This window comes from Perissodus microlepis, chromosome 15 (genome assembly GCF_051167445.1).
Source record: "Perissodus microlepis isolate ML-2025 ecotype Zambia chromosome 15, ASM5116744v1, whole genome shotgun sequence".
Classification (NCBI taxonomy): domain Eukaryota; kingdom Metazoa; phylum Chordata; class Actinopteri; order Cichliformes; family Cichlidae; genus Perissodus; species Perissodus microlepis.
In genome coordinates, this window is record NC_140475.1 from 15,337,778 (window position 1) to 15,352,419 (window position 14,642).

General features: G+C 39.8%; 1 protein-coding gene across 1 annotated transcript in view; it reads left to right on the plus strand.

The window, feature by feature from the left end:
• Nucleotides 1-14,642, plus strand: part of rngtt (RNA guanylyltransferase and 5'-phosphatase) — a 105,681-nt gene that overhangs the window by 74,539 nt on the left and 16,500 nt on the right. The window contains exon 13 of the mRNA XM_084953778.1: nucleotides 7,920-8,020. Coding sequence (XP_084809904.1) covers nucleotides 7,920-8,020 — 101 coding nt within the window. The remainder of the gene's footprint in view (nucleotides 1-7,919; nucleotides 8,021-14,642) is intronic.

Sequence of the window (14,642 nt, forward strand, 5' to 3'; positions counted from 1 at the left end):
TATAATGTCGGGCAACGATAAGAAAAGGAAATATCGCGATAGAATATGGGTAAAACGCGCATGCGCAGTGCTTATGTTTACATACGCACATGGCGGAAAAAGCATGGCGGCGACGGAGAATGAGAAGAGCGAAAGCGGATCATTGAATGAAACGGATGAACCAGAATTGGTTTGTAAAAATGCTGCAACTTCAGTGGTGTGGAACTGGTTTAGCTTTCATCCATCAGATACACAACAAAGCACTATTTTTGGTAGCGCATGCTAGCGGGCCGTCATTATTACCCTGTTTTTTGGAAAATACGGCACACTTAAAATCAATCCTTTGATTTTTCTGAAAATCGACGGTGCCCCTTATAATCCTGTGTGCCTTATGTATGAATTCTGGTTGTGTTTACTGACCTCGAAACGATTTTATGTCGTACACGGCACTGGAAAATGTTTTAGTACGACTTTGCTAAGCTACGAACCCGCACCGCTTGATGGACTGTCAGAGCATTACGGCTATCGTAGGCAGGAGCCTCGCGGAGTGATACGTACTGTGCTTCAACATAATATTACCGTATTGCGTGTGTATAACCTCTTTTTAAGTTTTGTGGATATTATACATGGTTATGCTGAGGATATGTCGGCCAATTTCCACTGGAAATGCCTTTTGGTTAAACTGTCAGCAAGGAATTTGCATTTGCACTGTTAAATCTTTATATAACTTTAATGCACATAAAAAAACAGCTGCTTGTTTAAGTGAAAATACATAGTTTTGGTTTGTTTTTGGGTTTGTTTGTTTTTTTTGCACGAATCAAGTTGTGGAGATGTAAAGTATTTTGTCTAGTGTCAATTATATCGTCAGTTATATCGTTATCGCAAATTTTGAAATGTATATCGTGATAAATATTTTTGGTCATATTGCCCTGCTCTAACCCTCAAGGTAAATATTTACAGTATGTAGATTTTAGTAGCAGTGCAATCAAATAAACTCAGACGTTCTAACCTTTAGAAAAAAAGTTAATGTGGATTGGCTATATGATGTCATACCTGGGGAATATTACGCTAAAGTTGGATGAAAATGTGGATGCTTCTTCTTTTATTTTTCCTTTTCATATTCAAGCTTTAGTTTCTGTGAAACCATTCATATGATTTGGACGCTTTTAAAGAATATATGTATGAGAAGCTGTAGACAGCATATCCTCTGCTTGAGTTTAAATGTCTCAGCAGCAAACAAATAACTTCCCATGAAACATAGTACAAGCATTAACATTTCTTTGACATTTGATCGCAATTCTTTAGTCATCCTTGGATGTTTCATATGGCTAGCCATCAGTTAAAACTGCGTTTTGACAAGTATTTAATTTTTGGTATTGTTGGTTGTTGACGTGCAACATGAAAATGATCCCAAGTCCAGCAGCAAATCTACAACTGAATGGCTGAAGAGAAAAGAATCAAGGCATTGCAATGCATCTGTTAAAAAGAGACCTCTGTGTGATTAAAATGCTCCGAGGGGTCCTTAAGAGCTGTACATACATAAATGCCTGCACACCTTTGAACTGAACCAACATTATAAAGAAAAGTGGGGGGAAATTCCTCCACAGTGCTGTGAAAGACTGATATAGTCATTCAGCTTATCGGCTATTGAGCCATGCACTTAGCTTTTCATACATTGCCTCCACATTTCTGCTTGGCTTTTGTGAATTAAATAGGGGTACTGTGCAATATGTCATGCGGTGTTGATCATTTGAGGTTAGGTTTTTACCTAATTTTAAGATGATTACCAGATAATTTTGATGTGCTAAACATAAAAACATTGAAATAAAAGAATTGAATTTGAATTAGTTTTAATTTCTTTGGGGAAAATGTGTTTAAGTAGCGTGTGTACATGATAGTGTACATTAATTTAAAAAAAAAAAAAAAAAAAAAAAAAGCAGGGGTCCTGAATATTGATGTTCAGCTTTGCTGTTTTTCTCACAATTCTGTGCCACAGTGAAAGTGACAGAGGTAGATTTCTCCCAGTGAAAATATGATTGCACCAGATCAAATACAGACATTTATTTCTAGACTGAAAGGGTAACAAATCTCTGATCTGCACCAATTCAATAACTTGTCACATTGTCTGTTTGCAGTTATTTTCTTTAAATTCTCATGTGGCTTCCTTTCCTCCTCTCAGTTTATTTATTTCTCTTTGCTGACATCAGTGAAGGTCAATGGTTAAGCACCAACAGTCACAACAAAGTGTTTAATTTATGTTAAAAGTAGCTTTATCACAATAGTGATAATAGTGAGAAAGATATTTTTCTGATAACATGTCAAGCTCTTATAAAAAGTAATAGTTAATCATGTTTGTTTTCGTGACTTTTATGGGCTCAAGATTTCTCAAGGAGCTGAAATTTACTTTTTGGGCTAAAGCAAAGACTGCAGGTGCATTTTTCCCTCTTTCTCTGCCTGTCTGTCTTTTTTTTAATATTGGAGGTTGAAACGTTTTCTGTGGCAGTTTTGTAGACTCCATTTAATTATTTATTTTGGTCCTCAAAAAGCTGAAGTTTGTTAAAGTAGAAAACTGCAAAGTAAGCAGGCCTGGTTGCGTTGCAGCCTACAGTGTCATCATGCTGGGATTTCCGAAAGCTGGGCCAATTATAATGTTTAGTATTTTTATCCAGAGCCTTCAGACAAGAGATAAGGAGACGGAGTACAGGGCAGTAGAGGTGTAGAATTTAAAGAAGAAACCAAAACATATTAAAATAGAGATGGCAAGACATGAGCTACATATTCTCTATATATTGTTTTCACACAATAGACGTATTTTCATTTGATTCATCACTAACGGTGGAAAAAATAGGTACATCATTTTCCTGGAGACACATAAGCTGCTCACTATTATTCAAGTTTGTTGACTGACAAAGGTCACATGAGCTAACAACAGCAAAATAACAACAAAGAAAGGAAAAGAAAAAGTCTGAATAGTCTATTAACATTTAAAGTATCTTCATGACAAACTTGTTCCAGAACGAAGAACTAAAGCTGCCACTGCAATCTGGAGCAGGTTTTGGCCTCAGCTGATTTTGTTGCTCAACTTTCCCCAAACGAATTTTCCAAAACTTTTGAAAACAGTCCTTAATGGCTCTGATAATCACCGTATTATCACAAACAGATTGCATGTCATTTCCAACTCCAGTCACAAAATGATAACATACAAACTCTGTGTCATTGATGTCTGAGGCGCCAAAATCATTTTGAAGACCTGGTCCAGGTTTTCGAAGGAGCCATTGCCGAGGCAATGAGATTGCAAATTCATCACACGCAGTAGCAATCATTTGTCCAGTCACATTGCTTTTTTTCACATAAAATCGTTTTGAGGTCAGTAAACACAACCAGAATTCATACATAAGGCACACGGGATTATAAGGGGCACTGTCAATTTTCAGAAAAATCAAAGGATTGATTTTAAGTGTGCCGTATTTTCCAAACAACATGGTAATAACGACGGCCTGCTAGCATGCGCTACCAAAAATAGTGCTTTGTTGTGTATCTGATGGATGAAAGCTAAACCAGTTCCACACCACTGAAGTTGCAGCATTTTTACAAACCAATTCTGGTTCATCCGTTTCATTCACCGATCCGCTTTCGCTCTTCTCATTCTCCATCGCCACCATGCTTTTTCTGCTATTTGCGTATGAAAACAAAGGCACTGCGCATGCGCGTTTTACCCATATTCTATTGTGATATTTCATTTTCTTATCATTGCCCGACATTATACCGGTATTACCGTGAACTGTATGATATGGCCCAGCCCTAATTCCAGGTGCCACATCTTACCAAAAAAAAAAAAAAAAAAAAAGAGTAAGAAAAAGTAACTCTGGTCAAAGCCCAGGCCTGATTCTTCAGACATTGACGAACGTTCATGTCTGACAACTGCTTTGAAGCCACCTCGCTTTACTCTGACATAAAAAGGGCACCAGTGCAAAGAAATGAAAAAAGTCTTGGCTTTATATGCGAGCAAAAACATTGTACACAAGTTTGAAAGTAGATATACAACACTAAACTTAGGCCATGTTTTGTTCAGTGTGTAGACTAATGCAAGATATTCCTGGAGTAAACATTAAGCTAAATTGTTTGTTCCACACTCGATATAGACATTTGTTTTGGTTTAATTCTGTCCTTTTTAAAAATTAATGACACTATACAGCCACTCGTCTGCTTTCAAGCTGTGCATCTCCCCCCATTTTGTCTTCTCCTTCCCTTCACGCTGACACCGGCAGCCTCTGAATTTCTAACTTGAAACAGCAAGCAATTTGTATGCAATGGAACATCATTACCTGAAAATGAATTTGATAGATGAGAGATGAGTTCCTCAATGTACGATCGGGCCTGAAGGTCTGTTTTGCACTTCAATAATAAAGCTCTTGTTTTGCCTGTGCATTCACTTGTTGACAAAACTGCCAATAGTAATGAAAGCACAGGTTCAGCAGGCAGCACTTTTTCCATTTAGAAATGAATTTAAAGGTTGACTCTTTATTTTATCTTTGATTGGGCTTTCATGAGGTTGTTGCTATGGCTCTGCTGGCATGCATTCATTTAAAGCAAATATAACTTCGGTTGAAAATGTTGCACGTTTTAGTATGCAGAGTTGGGAGCAAGCCTCAATAGATCCCAAGGGGCAATGAGTTTTATGGGGGTCCAGCCATTCATTAACTTGACAGGTTCTGTCAGTTTTAAGACCCACAGTACCTGCAAACATTTTTGCTCTTTTCTATTCTAGCACTTTACAAGTTGGCACCATGTTAATTAATTTTTTTCAGCTCACTTATAAAGTCATTTAATCAACAGTTGTTGACCATGTAGTTCTTAGATTTCATGTTTTATTTTGCAAAAGTGATATAAGTAATTTTCTAATGCTTATTTTGATACCTGTGCTGCATAGCATAACTAATTATACTGAAGAATGTTCCTTTCCACACCCACATTTTCAGAAGAAAAGATGTACTCAGTCAAGGCTCTGTAAAAGAGCCACTCCGTCTTTTTCCTCTTGTCTAGCTCAATACCACGAAAAGCTTTTGTAGCATGTGTTGGTTTCAAAGGCACACGAAGGCCACCTCCCACACTGAGAGCTCCACGGTGGACAAAGCTGGAGGACGCCCAACACTTGTGGTCCCTTCTCTTTACACCAGAAATGATAAAGTCAATCTGACCTCATGTCAACCAGTTTATAAAGTTATCTTCAGAGTTTTCCATCAGTACAGGAATCTCATAATTATGCTTTTCTCTGTGTTAGCTCTATAGCACATTTGTAAGATGTACGATAGCGACTTCTCAGTCACAAAGAAGCTTAACCCTAAACCGTACCTGCTTTATCATTTATTTGACTCTAGGTGATCTAGAAAGAATAGAAGTTAAAGGGACTTTCACATTAGCATCACTTTTTAGACCTGGAGGCTGTCTACAGGACTGAAAGTTATTTTTGTTTTGTTTTGTTTCTTTGGGAGTGTAGGGAGCAGGTGCAAGAGAACCTGGAGAGGTGGAGGTATGCACTGGAGAAAAGAGGGATGAAAGTCAGTAGAATCTAGGAAGAATCAGAAGGAGGCAGGTGGAAACATGAAGTTGCATGGAATAGAAGAAGTGAGGTTGGATGAGTTTAAATACCTGGCGTCAACCATCCAAAGCAATGTCCAGTGCAGAGAGAGGAAGAAGTGAGGCAGTGTGGAGTAAATGGAGACGAGTGTCAGGAAGGATTTATTAGATAAAATAAATTTCCAGTTACTATGTAAGTTAGGACGTTGAGTCTAAATCAAGTTTTAGAGAGAGAAGCAAGACTGAGATGGTTTGGACAAAGTATCCTCCCAGGCAGAAGGAATTATAGCAAGACCACAGAGGACGTTCATGATTTAGTAAAAGAGAGCATGCAGAGGGTTCTTGTGACAGAAGATAAGGTTAAGGATAGAACCTGTCTTTCCAAAGTGTGCCCTGGTTTTCATGCAATGTCAGCTGGAATACAATTCATCCACCTTCAGCGGCTTTCTAAATGGGTAAAACAGATATAGTTAGTTGATAGGTGGAGATAACAATAAAATACTAATTCATTTTTTAACTGTTTGTTTTGGTTTATGCTTCTTTATTCTGAGTGTGTCCCCTTGATGTGTCGTTCCATGACCCCTCATGAATTTGCACCCAATATCTCAGCTTTCATTTATAGTTGCCAGCAGAGGCTCTAAAATTCTTGACTGAAAGGTTTCCAAAGATGTGCTTAGATAACAAATATCTGGGGAAAATACAGAGCCCATATCACAAAGATTCACATTCACACGGGACTAATGTAAGCGCAGGATCTCAGTGTTTAATACATTATGGCAGGTAATTGGAGTTCTTTAGCTTTTAAATTACAAACTTGAAAGAATTGCACAAAATGTGGTTCACACACAACCTCCACTGTTATTCCAGATAACTGGAGCTCCCCAGTGAATGCTAGTCCTGTGAGCAGAGCTTTAGTGTTGGCATATTATGCAAAGTCTTTTCTATTCTATCTGCATGTCTTTCTCCAGCAGAACATAAAATGATAATTGGTTTGTATTCAACCTTTAGAGAGACACAAATTACCCTGACCATAATTATCTTTCAGTTAATGGTCAGAATCGTAACCACAGAGCTAAGGATGTACTTGAGGTATTTTTTTTTTATTCTTTCCTTTTTCTTTGCTTTTTTCATTCTTCAGACAACAAATAAAATAATACTCGTGCCGTGAGTTTATGAAAGGAGAGACTGCTCAAATCTCTGAACACGTAACCCCTTTTGCACATTTATTAAATTACCTAAATGGAGATATAAAAGACAGCTCTTGGAGAGAGATCCATGAGGCATCATTATTTGGAACAGGTATAAATATTTTTTTGCCTTTGCACAGGCTCAGAAAACATATTGTACCACCAGCAATGGCCTTGAAAATTGACCACAGAGTCACATGATTTAGGTATACTTTTATACTTCCTAGAGATATCGGGTTGGCTTGATTGAAAACTGTTAGCTTGCTGAACTCAGACACCAGGCTTCTTGTTCTTGTTCACGAAGGAGCAGGGCAGGTTTTAGTGATGATTCTCTCATACTGTGTTGATTTACATTTCTTTTCTATAGTACTGCCATGGGGGCATTACGTGGGTTGAGCAGGAACTCCTTATTTAGTAATTTAGTCATGTGTGTGACGGTGCAGGCTCTCCTGAGGAATCCTGTCTGTTTTCCACACATTTCCTTGGAGTAGACTTCTGTTACTGGGCAACCTGACAGTGACAGAATCTGGTCATCTGTTCCCGCCTCCACCCGTCATGCCTTTACATTTCTCATGTTTCACTTCTCTTGATTCATGTCCTTCTGAAATGTCAGGCGTGCATGAATAATCGAAGCGATGGAGAGAAGCATGTTGTTCACCGTGTGTCATATGTTGCTGCGCAGTGAAACGCAGCAGTGATGTGAAGAATGTAATCGTGTTGAATCACTATGCATAATACTTTGTCAAATTTATATTTACTCTTCTATTCTGGTTTTCCCACCATAAATTTTTCATCTTTAATCATTTCTTTTCAAATTTGCAGTGCTTGCAAATTTTCTAATTAGTTCTCTCTCTTTTCACTCAGGCGCTTGTTTGCATTTCATGATGTTTTTGATACTCGAAGGCTAATTTTTAACCCGAGATCAATTAGTTGGATGCCAACAGTGCGTCTTAATAGAGGTTCATTTGTATGAGGGTTTTCATCTCATTAGCTGTGACTGTGTGAAAAATTCTGCTCAGCTCATGAATTATTCAACCGTTAATTCTCTTGTGTTTTACGCACACATAAATTTACTCCACATAAGCCCCGCCCCTTCTTTGAAGGTACATTTCATGTATTTTTATTCCAAAGTGTCTGTCACATTGTAATTTTGTTGGGGTTTGGCTTCCTCCACAGAGGTACAAGCCTGGAAGGTGTGATGACATCCTCAAATGGAAGCCCCCGAACCTCAACTCCGTGGACTTTCGTCTCAAGATCACCAAAGTCGGAGGAGAAGGGTACGTCACTGTTGTCAGGGAAACGCTCTGCCTGAGGAATCCAATAGCACCTATGATTTTGTGACACACTGGAGTACTCAGAGACAACCACATGTGCACACATGTGTAAAGTCCAAAGCGCACACATTGAATTTCCTTGACATTCATCTTTCAGTTTCTATTTCATCCCATTTCTTTTCTCCTTTCAGATTTCCCTTCTGCCTCAGGGTTCACTTCCTTTTACAGCAGCACAGCAAATGCATGAAAAGTTCATTCCTTTTTCCATTTTGCCTAAGCACATTTTTTTTCCCTGAAGTGCCAGAAGTTTCGTATATGCTGTATGTGCTTTGTGCTCCTCTTTTTCTTTTCCTTTTATTATCCTCTGCAACATTAATTATTCAGCTCCACTGATGTTCACTCTAACCATTACCCAAGTATACATTACAGCTCTGCAGAAAACAATTCTATACTGGGGAGGGGGAAATCAGAAGGTAATAAAGGCTTCCAAATGTGTTTCTTGGGAGGCAGGGTGGTGCAGTGGTTAGCACCGTCAAATTGCAGCTAAAGGGTTCAGAGATTAAAGATGCTGGGCGACCAGGGCGTTTCTTTTGTTGAACAAAGTCTTTTTATTATATTTTTGCCATAAAAGAAAATATAATACAAACTATAATAACACAAAATAAGGAAACTATTTAAACATACTCCTCAAACCTCCCTCACCTTGCCCCTGTAATATCAGATCAAAAATATGAACATTGTTAGATATCATTCACATATTTTCTCAGTAATATATCAAAATAAATTGTCGTTTTGTTACAGTAATAACGTTACGGTTATGCGTTAATAATAATAACCTGCCATCCTTTTAATAAAGCTTATAAATGGAATAGAATAGACTAAAATTCCCCAACTGATCCTTTAATTACATGTCTGAACTTTTCTACGATGATATGATATGATCCTTTCATCCAGAAATAATACAACTTTTGACTAACTACTCTGGTCTACTCGTAAGAGCCAGGCCATTTCTGTGTGTAGTTTGTGTGTTTTCCCTGTTCCAGTTTGCATTAGTTCGCTCCCATTTTTTTCTCCCATTAAAACTATATTTGCTCAAGAACTCGAGACTCTAGACCAGGTTTGGAGATTCACACATGTACTTCCTTTGGTTTAAGAAAGGGTGCCTGTATAGGAGTGCAGGAAGCAGAGTGCATGATGCCCATGTGTTCATTATGAAGTACCTGCTATATTCTCACATGAGCTTCATAAGACATCACACTGACTTTATGCTGGGAAGCTGGCAGGTTAAAGACCAGCTGATGGCCCATCTGACTTCACCAGACATTTGCACTTCCATCTGGTAATGTCTAAATAAGTTCTGGGCTGCAGAGCATGTGTGAAAATGGCTTACAGTAGGTTAATTCATCATTGTGATTCAAAATCGCTGTCTAGGAATTACCATGCTTCTCACCAAATGTCATCTGAGATGGGCCCCTGGTCTTTAAACTTTGATAAGTAGTTGAATGGATTTATGTTGTGACCACATTTTATTCAATTTAAGCTCAGTATTTTATTATTGGACTAAAGGAATAGCTTTGCATCACTCACAGTTCAAAATATGGGACCTTAGTGAAGTCCTGTATTTCAACTTTTGTCTGAAAAATTCTGTTTTACTCTTCTCTCTCTAATACCGGGCTCTTTTTAAACAGTCTTCCTTCTGATTGGCTAACCTCTGCAAACAGAAGGTTGAATCAGTGAGTGGGGCTTCTGTGCTCACAATCAGAGTTGTGTGCCTGTGATATTTGCAGTCTTTGACATTGACCTGTTTAGAACAGAGTACTTGGAGCAATCAAAGCAATTATATGCACATACAATGACTTCATCGTTTGAAAGATTAGATTAGATTATATGAAACTTTATTAATCCCTCGGGTGGGTTCCTCCGGGAAATTCAGTTTCCAGTAGCACAGCACCGACAGAAGTTGCATGTTACAGACACAATAAACGGGAATGAGAGCAAGGATATAAACATAAATATACCATATATACACATATATAAATACAGAATATATAATATGGATAAATAGGAATACCAGTGGATTGCACATTTGAGTGAGTCTATTGCACAGTCGAATATAAGAAAAAATATTGCAAGTGTTGCACAGTGGAGGAAAAAAAGCACTACAGCTCAGTTGTTCCCGCCCTCCTTTGTCCCCGTTTCCTCTCCCTCTCTCCTCCAACGAGGAGTTAAACAGCTTGATGGCGTGTGGGGCAAAGTAGTTTTTAAGTCTGTTGGTTCTTAACTTTGGGAGAAGCAACCTGTCGCTGAACAGGCTCCTCTGATTATTTATGAGCGTGTGCAGAGGATGCCCAGCATTGTCCATAATGTCCAGCAGCATCTTTAATGTCCTTTACTCTGCCACTGTCACCAGGGTGTCCAGCTTCATGCCGACCACAGAGCCAACCTTCCTGATTAGTTTTTCCAGCCTGGATGAGTCCTTCTTTGCTGTGCTGCTCCCCCAGCACACCACAGCATAGAACAGTATTTCTGCAACCAACGACTGGTAAAACATCCTCAGGAGCTTCCTGCAGATGTTAAAAGACCTCAGCCTCCTGAGGAAGTAAAGTCTGCTTTGGCCTTTTTTATACAGGTGCTGTGTGTTGCATGACCAGTCCAGTTTGTTGTCCACCCACAGCCCGAGGTACTTGTATGTGTTGTCCACCTCCACCTCCTCTCCCTCTATCTGAACTGGCAGTGGACCTAGTCTGGACCCACTACCAGTTCTTTGGTCTTTGAGGTGTTGAGTTGCAGGTGGTTTGTGTGACTCCATGTGACAAAGTTCCTCACCAGACTCCTGTACTCCTCTTCCTGGTCATCCCAGATACACCCCATGATGGCCATGTTGTCCGCAAACTTCTGAATATGACATAATTCAGAGTTATAGCAGAAGTCAGTGGTGTACAGGGTGAAGAGAAGAGGGGACAGCACAGTCTGAGACGTGATGTCGTTCAGCCTGACGTACTGTGGTCTGTCAGTGAGGTAGGGGTCCACCTGCATCCTGTTTAGTTTTTCCTGAAGCAGACAGGGCCGGATTGTATTAAAGGCACTGGAAAAGTCAAGAAACAGGATCCTGACCGTGCCTTTTCCCTTGTCCAGGTGTGAGTGGGCTCTGTGTAGGAGGTACAGGATGGCATCCTCCACTCCGACATCCGCCTTGTAGGCGAACTGTAGTGGGTCCTGGGTATGTTGTACCTGTGGTCGGAAGAGGTTGAGGAGGAGCCGCTCTAGGGTCTTCATAAGATGTGACGTCAGTGCCACCGGTCGGAAGTCATTCAGCTCATTGGGCCGGTTCTTTTTGGGGAACGGGACAATGAATGTCTTCCAGAGGGCTGGCACTCTCCCCAGTCGCAGGCTGAGGTTGAAGACTTGTTGTAGCGGCTCCCCAAGTTCAGCAGCACACGCCTTTAGCATCCTAGGACACACCTTGTCTGGGCCCGCTGCCTTCCTGGGGTGAAGCTTCCTCAGTCGTCTCCTGACAACTGGGGAGGAGGGGGATGTCATAGTGTCAGGGAGGGGGGGGAAGCGGGAAGCGAGGGAGGTAGGAGAGTAGGGAGAGGGCTCTGTAGTAAAGGTGAGGGTGGGGGGGGGGTTGTGTGCTGGTCAAACCTTAACAATAAGAGAATATATTATATATAAAAACAAGAAAAAGCATAATACATTGCCTTGAAGAAAATGAATTAAAGGAATGCATTTCCCTTGTTAAAGTACATTTGATTTTGAACAAAATCTAATCATGCACCTGCAAATCTGCAGGGTAGATAGGCACAAAACATTGTGCTTATTTGTTTTTTTTCCCAGAAGACAAATTCAAATAACTCTTCATCTTTTCAATTTGTCCTCTTGTGCCAGTAGGAGGCTGGCGTTTGTGGTTTGGAGCGACTTAAAAATTATTGGATGGATTATTCTGCAGTTTTATAGGTGCTCATTTCCCCTCTGGGGGGGAAAATTCATCACTTCAGTGTTTCTTTCAACCATCATCAGGTCACAATTTTATTATCTCCAAAAGCAATGGCATTCTCAATAGCTTCAGCTCTGGTGTTTGCAATTTACCAAACATTAAACCTGCGGAAACTTGCCTTGTAACTTTGACTTGGCAGTTGCAGTAGATCAAAGCACCGCCGGGCCTGGGTAAAGTCTCACAGAGCTGCTAGCTTGGCTGTAAGATCTAGTGCTCTTTTTTCTGTTTCTGCACATCCTTCAACTCTGTGTTCTTTTCTGCTGTCCAGTCTGTGAGTGCTGTCTGAGTCGCTGTCAGCTTTCTGGAAACACTGCCTTTTCCTTCGAGAGCCAGCTGACCTTAGTGACTGTCCCAGCTTTATAGCCATGAGCCTGCTACCATTTACCTACAGCAGACTGAGAGGATGGCAGCAGAGTACAGTCACTCATTCTACTCCGAATCCAGCCAGCAGGCCCACTAGTCAGCGCCTTGAGTCCTCCCTGTGTGTGTAGGAGAACACAGACGGTTATTGTTGCCATTTGAGAATGTTCTGATATTTCCCCAAAAGATGATTTTTTTGTTTTTTGTTGGCAGATGAGCTCTCAACAGACCTCGGTATAGCTTTTCAAATCTCTTCTTAGTCAGAGAGAGAGAGAGAAAGAGAGGCATGTACGGAGGTAACAACTGTTTATTCATCAGCCCACACAATCAATCTTTGAGCACATCTTTGCGTACCACAGAGGCATACAGCCTTGCAAGTTTTATTGCCATCTCTGAAAGCAAGCACAGAGGCAGACGGTGATTATTGTGTGACAGGAGAGGTGGAAAACAAGGAAATGGAAAGATGAAGCAGCAAGTTGTGTTGGTGGACATTGCCAGTGCCCCTCCCAAGCATAGAACAGTCTCGACTATTGTATAGATTACTTGAATTATGGATCATTCGAGTCAGTATTCTCTCTGAAGGCAGGATGAGTAATGGTTACATCATCTCTTTTTAGGTGTGCAGTGATTTTAAGAACTTAAAAAATGGAGAATGGTCCAGTCTAAATGGCTTGGATTGTCTCTGTAGAGCCCAGAGCCCAAGCTTCTCATTACTACTCTTGTACTCTGGGGAGTTGAGTGTCATTACAACATTGCAAACCATATTTTATGTGTGTAAAGGATCCACAGTCAGACCTCACAGTCAAGTACCTGCCTTGGAAATGCACCAGAAAAGTCAAGAGCAACACAAAGTCAATGCTGTTGAATTTTTGTACTTTACTCTTTTACTGAACTGTTGAGAACTATCCACTTTTGCATCCAGAGAGGAAAGATTTAGACTGTAATGGAGGCCGAACACGGTGTCAGAGAGTTTGTGTTCACTTAGTATGTACAAACAATTAACATACATCGCTTTTTAGAAGCAGCACAGAAGGGTTTGGAATATACACCCACTATAAATCACCTTAAATCATGCTGTGAGCTTGTAGCAATTCATCCTTCAGCACAAAGACAAAGGATTCTGCAGAACTAGAGTGGAGCGTGTCTTTGAATGGAATTCTGTAGATGACATCTGAAGCGCGGACCACTATGGTTCTGCTATCACTATGACCACAAGGACATGCAGCTGTATATAGCTGTTACATTTAGACTTCATTTACTGTGCAAGATTCAGAATACTATTCAAGTGGATCTTATTGTGCTTATTCTTATGTATGGATATCTATATAATTAATACAACAGTTGTGGATGATGTCTATATCCTATAATGATGTAGCCATAATGATGATAATAAATTGTTAAGCATAAGCAAAGATTCAGTTACTAACCCTAACCCTTCAAACACGAGTCTTTAGACAGATTCTTTTAGGGATCTGGATATTGTCACCGAGGGTAGATGTCCTTAATATGGTCATCTGCAGGATGGCAGACAGTCGGAAGAAAGTTGGCGTAATAGACAATGACAAGTTAAAGCAGCTTGTTTCAGACAGCGGATGAGGCAAATAAAGATTTATCCGTGAATCATGCTAAGCTATACAAGTTACCATAATATGTTAAATTTGCCATTTATTTTTATATTGAACAAATAAACTCATGATCATCAATTAGTCCATCTCTTTATATTAGTTTTTTTTATAGATACAAGTGTATATAGCCTGCACTAGTCCCATATGTTATATCTGCTGCAGTTTGCAGGGCTGTGTTGGTAGGTTGTAGACGTAAGAGATAAAGAAATTATAAGATGACTTAAGCAATTAGGAGATTAAATGTCACCATAAAAATAATTCTATGGTCATTATAGGATTTTAAGAGCTCTTCATAGTTTCACAGCAATACCTGAAGTTACTGAGGGGTGCCCCTAATGATCTCTTTGTTTTATGAAGGCTCAGTAATTTCTAAATATAGCTGTGGAGCGTAAGAAAACATCAAAAGGTGCATTTCTGATGACTGTTTTCGTCTGACAACAAAATCTTTAACTACAACATGTGAACATCAGCTAGGTTGCGCTCTGGGTGGATCTGAGTGTCATGGTAATGAATTACTAATCATACTTGAGCTCAGCGGAGCTTCTTTCCCCTATCAATCTGTCAAGATGTCATATAAAAATTTATATAGTACATTAGAATTTTAGATATTTTTTGTGGAGGCTGATTTATGCAACAGAGTAAT